Source organism: Vulpes lagopus, chromosome 8, assembly GCF_018345385.1.
Source record: "Vulpes lagopus strain Blue_001 chromosome 8, ASM1834538v1, whole genome shotgun sequence".
NCBI classification, from domain to species: domain Eukaryota; kingdom Metazoa; phylum Chordata; class Mammalia; order Carnivora; family Canidae; genus Vulpes; species Vulpes lagopus.
In genome coordinates, this window is record NC_054831.1 from 1,267,710 (window position 1) to 1,277,569 (window position 9,860).

General features: G+C 43.1%; 1 protein-coding gene across 1 annotated transcript; it reads right to left on the reverse strand.

Annotated features, from left to right (window-relative positions):
- Positions 1 to 8,630: 8,630 nt before the first annotated feature.
- On the reverse strand, positions 8,631 to 9,581 carry LOC121497008 (olfactory receptor 12-like). Its single transcript, XM_041765978.1, has one exon. It carries the CDS (start codon positions 9,579 to 9,581, stop codon positions 8,631 to 8,633), a length of 951 nt encoding a protein of 316 aa, XP_041621912.1.
- Between the last annotated feature and the right edge of the window lie 279 nt (positions 9,582 to 9,860).

Below are 9,860 nucleotides of genomic sequence, written 5' to 3' on the forward strand. Positions count from 1 at the left end.
AACTAGAATACAGATCAGTAGAAAATATTTAGAGTGAGATATTGAGAGACAAAAGGAGAGAAAAGTCAGGAATGAGGGTTTGAATTAAAAGATATAGGGACATCCATATCCATAAAAAATAAACTTATAAAAAATTTTCTTCTGTAAAATAAAACATAACTGACTCAAGGAGAGATATATAATCTGAGCAGACATATAACAGAATGAATCAGAAGTCAAAAAACATTTCTAACAAAGAAAAGATCAGGACTGGATGGTTTCAGTGGTGACTTTTATCAGCAAATACAGAATTAACACAAGTACGCTCAAAGTCTAAAAAGTAGATAGGAGAAAATACTTCTTTTTTTCTTTTTTTTCCATTTCTTTTTTTTTTTTATTGGAGTTCAGTTTGCCAACATAGCATAACACCCAGTGCTCATCCCACCAAATGCCCCCTTCAGTGCTCATCACCCAGTCACCCCAACCCCCTGCCCACCTCCCTTTCCACTACCCCTTGTTTGTTTCCCAGAGTTAGGAGTCTCTCATTTTGTCACCCTCACTGATATTTTCACTCATTTTCTCTCCTTTCACCTTTATTCCCTTTCACTATTTTTTATATTCCCCGAATGAATGAGACCATATAATGTTTGTCCTTCTCTGATTGACTTATTTCACTCAGGATAATACCCTCAGTTCCATCCAGGTCGAAGCAAATGGTGGGTATCTGTCGTTTCTAATGGCTGAGGAATATTCCATTGTATACATAGACCACAGCTTCTTTATCCATTCATCTTTCAATGGAGAAAACACTCCCTAATTCATTCCATAATGCCCGTATTGTTTTCACACTAAACGGAGTCAAAGTTGTTGCAAGGAAATGAAGCTACATATCAATATGTAATTAATATGGATATAAGGATCCTTATCCAAGTCCAAGTAAACTAAATCCAGCAGAACTTCACAGGGATTATACACCATAACCATGTGAGAGTTATCCCAGGAGTGCAAAGACAGGTCAATACACAAAAGTCACTCAATGTAATACACCATACAAATGGAATTAAGGGGGAAAATGACAGGATCATCTTAGTAGATACAGGAAAAGTACAAGACATCGCTAGAAGAAGTGAACGAAGACCTACATAAATGTAAAGATATCCCAGGATCATGGACTGGAAGGCTTACTAATGTCAAGATGTAGTACTCCCCATATTTATATACGGATTAAATGTAATCCTATGGAAATTCCAATTCCCTGGTTTTGGGGGGGGTGTTTTGTTTTGTTTTGTTTTGTTTTGTTTTGTTTTCAGCATTGACCCTAAATAGCTGAAACAATATTTGAAAAGGACAAAGTCGGAGGGCTAACACTTCCTGTTTTAAAAAGTGACTTTGAAGCAGAACAGTGTTGTGCTTGCGCAAGAAGAGACATAGACCAAAGGAATGGAATCACAATACAGAAATAAACTCACACATCAGTGATACTCAACAAGGGGCCAAAGGGCACCAACCAACTATGAAAAAAAAGTAGTCTTTTCCACAAATTGTGATGGAAACACTGAATATCCACATGTAAAAGAATGATTTAAGAGCTTTACCTCACACCACATACAAAAATACTCAAAATGGGCAAAGAGCTAATGCAAGTGCTAAAACTATAAAACTGGTAGATGTGAACGAGTGTTCAGTGTCAATTATTGTGACTTGGGATTAATCAGCAATTTCTTAAATATGACATCAAAGTACAGACTACAAAATAGGAGAATTAAAACTAAAATTCAATAAATTAGACAAATTGAACTTCATCTAAATTAAAATCTTGTGCATCAAAAGACACTATCAAGAGGATGAAGACAAAATGTATATTATGGGGGATAATTTTGAAATTTATACATCTAGTAAGGATCTAGTATCCTTGCAAGATAGAGAACTCTTCCAACTCAACAGCAAAAACACAGTCAAATTTTAAAATGGACAAAGACCCTGCATGGACATTTCTCCAATATACAAGTGGCCAGTAAGTATAAGAGAAGATGTTCAACAACATTAGTCATTAGGGAAATGTGGGTCAAAACTATAATGAGATCCCACTTTGTTAATTAGATGGCTACAATTTTTTAATGATAGAGAAGAACAAATGCTGATGAGAATATGGAAAAATCATAACCCTCATAATGGTGGTACAGCCTCTGTAGAAAATAGTCTTCCCACCTCTCAGAAAGTTAGACATAGAGTTTCCCTATGACCCACCCTTATCCACATGTAGGGATGTGCCCAAGAGAATTGACAACATACATTCACATAAAAGCCTGTACACAAATGTTCATTGTAGCAATATTCACAATAGCTAAAAAGCTAATGCAAGCCAAATGCCCATCAAGTAGTGAAGAGATAAACAAAATGTGAAATATTCATACAGTGGAACAATCAGTATGCAGCCATTAAAGAAGTCAAATTCTTTTGTGGGGGGTTAGGGAGGGAGCACACAAGTGAGCAGGAGGAGGGGCAGAGAGAGAGAGAAGGGGAGAGGGGGAATCTTAAGCAGGATCCATGCCCAGCATGGAGCCCAATATGGGGCTTGACTCACAACCCTGAGATCATGACCTGCGCCGAAGTCAAGAGTCGGACGCTGAACTGCCTGAACCACCCAGGTTCCCTGAAAAAAAAAAAGTTCTAGTACAAGATACACCATGGATGACACTTGAAAACATTATGCTAAATAAATGAAGCTTGGCACAAAAGCCTGAATATTCTGTAAATTCATTTTATAAAATATGCAGAAGAGGGACAGAAGTGCATTTGTATTTGCCAAAATATGGTTGAGGGAGAGGGAAGGAAGAGTGCTGATGGGAATAGGGTTTCTTTGGGTGATGAAACTCTTCTGGAACCAGAGAGCTGAACACTGTGGATACAATAAAAAATGAAATAGCACACTTGTTTGTACACATTGAACAGGTAAAATTGTGACTTTTGTGTCATGTGAGCATTGTTCCTCAATTAGAAATATTAAAAATCAACTTTATGGTCAACTAATATTCGACAAAGCAGGAAAGACTATCCACTGGAAGAAAGACAGTCTCTTCAATAAATGGTGCTGGGAACATTGGACATCCACATGCAGAAGAATGAAACTAGACCACTCCCTTGCACCAGACACAAAGATAAACTCAAAATGGATGAAAGATCTAAATGTGAGACAAGATTCCATCAAAATCCTAGAGGAGAACACAGGCAACACTCTTTTTGAACTTGGCCACAGAAACTTCTTGCAAGATACATCCACGAAGGCTAAAGAAACAAAAGCAAAGATGAACTATTGGGACTTCATCAGATAAGCAGCTTTTGTACAGCAAAGGATACAGTCAACAAAACTAAAAGACAACCTACAGATGGGAGAAGATATTGGTAAATGACGTATCAGATAAAGGGCTAGTTTCCAAGATCTATAAAGAACTTATTAAACTCAACAGCAAATAAAACAAACAATCCAATCATGAAATGGGCAAAAGACATGAAGAGAAATCTCACAGAGGAAGACATGGACATGGGCAACATGCACATGAGAAAATGCTCTGCATCACTGGCCATCATATTATTATTTATAATATTATTAAAAATATTAAAAATAATAAATAATGAACAAGACTCTAGAATATTCACCAGCATTTTAAACTGAGGAATTTAATTGAAGCACGTCAACCATTCTAAAAATACATGAGTTCATAAAATTGAAGAAGAAAACCGCTTCATTGTCTTCCTTTGGAGGATGATGCTGAGGGAATCCACAGAATGACCCTCACGGTGGGGAAATAATTGTTTATTTTTTAATTCTTCTTTTTTTTAATAATAAAAATATCTTTATTGGTGTTCAATTTGCCAACATACAGAATAACACCCAGTGCTCATCCCATCAAGTGCCCCCCTCAGTGCCCACCACCCAGTCACCCCCACCTCCTGCCCTCCTCCCCTTCCACCACTCCTAGTTCATTTCCCAGAGTTTGGAGTCTCACATGTTCTATCTCCCTTTCTGATATTTCCCACCAATTTCTTAATTCTTATTTTAAAAGATTTTATTTATTTATTCATGAGAAACAGAGAGGCAGAGACACAGGCAGAAGGAGAAGCAGGCTCCATGCAGGGACCCCGATGTGGGACTTGATCACGGGTCTCTAGGATCACACCCTAGGCTGAAGGTGTTGCTAAACTGCTGAGCCACCCAGGCTGCCTGGAAATAGTTGTTTAAGGGATTTTCCCTTAGAATATCGCAACTAATAAATGAAGATTGAAATACGGAATTTGAGTATTCTCATCTTATAAACCCCTAATGAAACATCCAGTTTAGGTAAGATTAATGACCACATTTATACAAATCAAGAGATGCAGCCAGGTGGACCTCAGAGTGAAGTACACACAATAGTTATGAAATATTCTTACCAAAAATCAATTGTATGTCAGACTGAGCCTCTAGGACCTACCAGTTTCCCAGAATATAAAAAGCAACACAATATAACAGAATATGCTAATCAACCCTACAGGGACATGATCAGCCAAACCTGTGATGTGTGGGACAAGCTTTGCAGGATAAAAAACCGATTTTATTCAATAAAAAAGTTGAAGTAATAATATTGAAACGAAAATAGAGGGACAGGCAGCCAGTGAATGAGAGACTTTAGAGGCATCAGAGAACAGTGGATGGATGTTATTGAATCCTGTTCCAAAACAAAGTATAAAGAAAAAATGAGCCAATCTGGACAATTAAAGCACTAAATGGAACTTTTATAATATTAAGGGTAATATTAATTTCTTTGTGGAGAATAGTTAAGTTGAAGTTGTCTTTAAAGTCACTGTTGAGAGGGATTAGATATGATTGACTGTAGATTGATAATTATTGAAGTTGGTTGGTGCAAATGGGTAATCCATTATTACTCTAGTTCCATGTCTGAGTGTTTGAGAACATCCATAATAAAGAGAGTCAAGGAAATGACACACAGAGGAGAGGAGCCAGATGTGCTGTATACATTTGAAAATGTGCACAATCCTGCTAATCATCAGGAGAAAGCAAGTTCCCATGTTAAACACGTCCTCCTGCACACCCGCCCAAATGTCTCAAACTAAGCAGAGGGACAGTAACCAGCGGTGTTGAGGACGGGAGCCACTGGAAGGGAGTGTAAATCAGGACACGTTTGTCATTTTCTACTGATGTGGAGGATCCCCATCCTCACCTATGTCTTCACTTTCCCTCTGGAAATGTGCACAGGTGCACAGGGAGACCACGGGGAGGCTGTTCCCGGCAGCGTTAGTACCATGGCTGCACTAGTGAGTTGTGGTGTGTTGCCTGGCGGAGGACTAGACAACCGAAAACAGGAAGCAGCATGATGCTGACCCTGGACCGCAGCCTGAGAACAGCTGCTCATCACAGGTCAGGCTCAGGTCACTCACTCTCAGAGCCTGAATTTCCAAGGGCAGCTGGTCTCCAAGGACCCAAGTCATCCTGTTCAAAACTGCTTGCTCAGATCCAGGTGGAGGAGGTCACCACCAGGAGCCACACCACACCCGTCTGCCTCTCCCCTGATCATCCTGGGCTGTGTCCTGACTATCTGCATTGACACCCCCTGCCTCCACCACACCTGTCAACTCAAGACCCTTCTCATGTCTCATGTGAATGGTCGCAATGGTTTCATAATGAGCTCTAGCCTTGCCCATTCCCTACTTTGTGTCCCGCAAAGAGCTCCTTGTGCAGAATCACCAAATCCTCCCTCATGTCATATTGCTCCCTAATGCAAATGAGTGACAGCTTTCCCACCAGCTGAGGGACCTGGAGAGGAACCCAGAAGGGTCTGGAACCCTCAGCTCCAGACAGGGACATCATGCTCGGAGATTCTCTGATTCTCTCCATCTGTCATGAATGTCTGTCTACCCCCATCCAACTTTAGTGTGTGACCAGCTCTCATCTCCCAATGGGATCTCTGTCACCTCCCTGATGTGACAGTTTCCTGTTTGTGCCATCAGCAGCCTGGTCATGCCCCCTCACTGCCTGTGTCCCATCAAATTTCAACTGTTTGTTGTAAAGTCGGCCTTTTTACAGAGCCATGACCTCCCAGGACTGGCCCTGGTCTACCGTATTTCTGCATCCCCCACCCCGTGGCCATGTCCCTTAGAAGGGTGTGCTCAGTACTCTTGTAAGCTACTGATTTGAGCCTGAGAAATGCACCTCAGGTCACGAGGGAGACTGGTGCTATGATCTCTGCTTACAATGAAAACCGGTCTCTTTAGCTGGAATGACCCTGAAGTCCAAGACAGTGCTGGCCAGGGCAGGAGTGGGGTCACCCCTTCAACTGCTGAGGCAAACCCTGAGTGCTTACTGTCTACCTTAGCTCTATTGCCTCCCTTACCACATGGTGTCCTTCATACCTGGCAGCCCTGAGCGATGGCTGCCTTGACCCTTACTTCTTCCAGGTGAGGGTCATGACTGTTCAAGATCACACAGCCACACCGGCTCTCCCAGGGTCTCCCAACCTCCTGGCCCACATCTGTGCTGATGATGACGAGGTTAGCAGGAGGACTCTCACCCTTCATCCTTCATTAATGTCTCCCATGCAATGAAGAGAGAGTGGGGATGTGGAAGGGGAGGACCCTCAGGGACCCAGGTAATCTGGCCGGTACCAGAGGTTCAGGCTTCAGGAGACTCCTTGATCTTGGTAGGCTCATGGGAGGGAAGGGTCTCAGCTCACCTCAGTTTCCACGTCTTGTTGCATCAGCCAGGCAGCAGGGCAAGGACCTGCACATTGGGGTCACTGTGCTGGGAAGGTCTCTCCTCCTGCAAGGCTGGGACTTGGAGCCTTGAATGGCCAATTAGGTGAGCTTGTTTGTGTTCTGGCCTCTGGAGTGCTCTGGGACTCCTGGTTCTCCTGGGTTCTCCTGTCACCAAGCTTTGTCTGACCTGCCCTCCCCTACATGTCCATGCACCCAAATCCGGAAGTTTCTGTGGTCCCCAGGAGGTGAGCAGAAGATGAGGATAAACTCTAATAGCCTCGCTGTGGCCCTGAGTTGACTGTCCTCCCAGGGGTGGCAGGTGTGAACTCCTGAGCCCAAAGCCATTTAATCACCCCTTTCCCCATCACCTTACTCGTACCATTATCTGCAAGCTGAACTTATCTGTCAGGAAAAACAATCCTCTCTGGGATCATCCCCGTTGGTCTCCCTGCAGCTTCTCAGCAGAGCCTGACTCAGAAGTGGAAGAAGACCACCCTGAATACATTTCTGTTCCTGCAGAGGGGTCAGGAAGAGGTTGCTTTTCTAAATCATGGAACCAAAATATGTTTGAGAAATTCAAGCACTTAGAATGTGTTGACATACAGTGAGGATGCCCCTCTGTTTACCTCAATCACTGTCCCAGCCCTGTGGCAGTTCTGGGGTTTCCATCATGTCACTTGTTGGGGAGATGTTGCCCTGGGGGCACTTGTGTCTTTTACTTAATTTGTTTTTTATTTTTTTAAGTTGTATTTTATTATTCACGAGAGACACAGAGATAGAGGCAGAGATAGAGGCAGAAGGAGAAGCAGGCTCCTCCAGGAGCCCCCACGTGGGCTACTATCCCTGGACACCAGGGAAAGAGCATGATGCTCAACCACTGAGCTACCCAGGTTCCCAAATTGTTCTTGTCTTTTACATAAATATGATCACACCCAACATCAGGTCTGCATTTTTTATCTTTTTACCGTATATTGTGCAATTGTCATATTTGTAAGTAGTGATTCTTTTTTAAATAAATTTATTTGTTATTGGTGTTCAATTTGCCAACATATAGAGTAACACCCAGTGCTCATCTCATCAAGTGCCCACCTCAGTGCCCGTGACCCAGTCACACCCAACCCCCACCCACCTCCCCTTCTACCACCCCTAGTTCGTTTCCCAGACTTAGGAGTAAGTAGTGATTCTCATTCCGTGTCTTCAGTGTTCTGTTGAAGGGGATTACGACTTCCTCATTTACCTATATGAATGCCTATTTAGGAATGCACATTTTTTTAAACATGTTTCATTAGCCAACATATACTATATCTTGTTTCAGACGTGGTGTTCAGTAATTAATCAGTTGCATATAACCACCCTTGCTCATCACATCACACCCATATTTTAATGACCATATCCCAGTTATCCCATGCACCAATGACCTTCTGTCCTGTAACCCTCAGGTCGTTTCCTAACTGAAAACTCACTTTTTAAAAAAAAATTTTTATTTATTTATTTATGATAGTCACACAGAGAGAGCGAGAGAGGCCGAGACACAGGCAGAGGGAGAAGCAGGCTCCATGCACCGGGAGCCCGACGTGGGATTCGATCCCGGGTCTCCAGGATCGCGCCCTGGGCCAAAGGCAGGTGCTAAACCGCTGCGCCACCCAGGGATCCCTGAAAACTCACTTTTAAAATTGTACTCAGATGGGGTCACTTATCTTAACATGTACAATTTAATAAATTTCTAAGGCACAATATATTATTGTTGATTGTAGGTACAGCATATAGCTCCCTCTGAAGTTTATTCCTCTTGCATGAATGAAATTGCTTCCTGTTAATTAAGAATTGAAACACCCGAGTCCTGGCAAACACCATCCCCTCTGTCTAACCTGCAAAACCTCAGACTCCCTTCACCACATCCTTCACATGGCCATGTGTTTCTGGCCCAGCCTCCACAAGGCCTCCTTCACATCCTTGTTTCGCAGACTATAGATGAGGGGATTGAGCATTGGGATGACCAGCGTGTAGAAGACAGAGACCACCTTGCCCTGCTCCATGGACTCAATTGCTCCTGGCTGGGCATACATGACAAAGACAGTCCCAAAAAAGAGGGTCACTGCAGTCATGTGGGAGCCACAGGTGGAGAAGACCTTGCGTCTCCCAGCTCCTGAGCTCATCCTCAGGATGGTCACTATGATGTAGCCATAGGAGATGAGGATCACAAATGTCACTCCCACAATGATGAGCCCACAGATGCCAAACAAGAGAAGTTCATTGATGGCCGTGTTGCCACAGGCGATCTGGAGCAGAGGGGGCACATCACAGAAGAAGTGGTTGATGCGGTTGGAGCTGCAGAATGAGAGGTGGAATGTGAAGCTGGTCTGCACAACAGAGTTGAGGCAGCCTCCACAGTAGGCACCCAGCACCAGGCGAGTGCAGGCAGACTGGCACATGGTGATGGGGTAGCGCAAGGGGCTACAGATGGCCATGAAGCGGTCATAGGCCATGACACCCAGGAGGAAGGCTTCAGTTGTAGCCAGCAGGGAGAAAAAGAATAACTGGGTGGTACATCCTGCAAAGCTGATGATCTTTGATGATGAGAAGAAGTTGGCCAGTGCATTGGGGGCGATGACAGATGAGTAGCACAAGTCCAGGAAGGAGAGGTTCTTGAGGAAGAAGTACATTGGGGAGTGCAGGCGGGAATCCAGGGTGATAACGATGATCATGAGGATGTTCCCCAGCACAGTCACCATGTACAGGGCTAGGAACACAGTGAAGAGCATGGCCTGGGTCTCCAGACCACCCCCAAATCCCTCCAGCATAAAATCTTGAAAGTAGAGCTTGGAGAGGTTTTCATTACTGTGGGATGGCATGAGCCTCAGTCCTCAACAGGGGAATTACTCCTCCAGTATTAGCAGATTAAGCAGAACTTCTGCTGAAGTGGAAGCTCAACAACACTTTAAATCACCAGGGGGTCCAAGAAAAAATCAGAATGGAAATTACAAAGTATTATGAGATTAATGAAAATGGAAACACTACACCCCAAGACTCAGGTGATACAATGAAAGAAGGACTCAGAAATTTATAGCTATAAGCACCAATGTTAAAAAAAGATTTATATTGCATCATTAACTTTCTATATTAGGTAAGAG

Coding starts and splice junctions, on each gene's coding strand:
- LOC121497008 (XM_041765978.1), bottom strand. CDS start 9,581: ATGCCATCCCACAGTAATGAAAACCTCTCCAAGCTCTACTTTCAAGAT.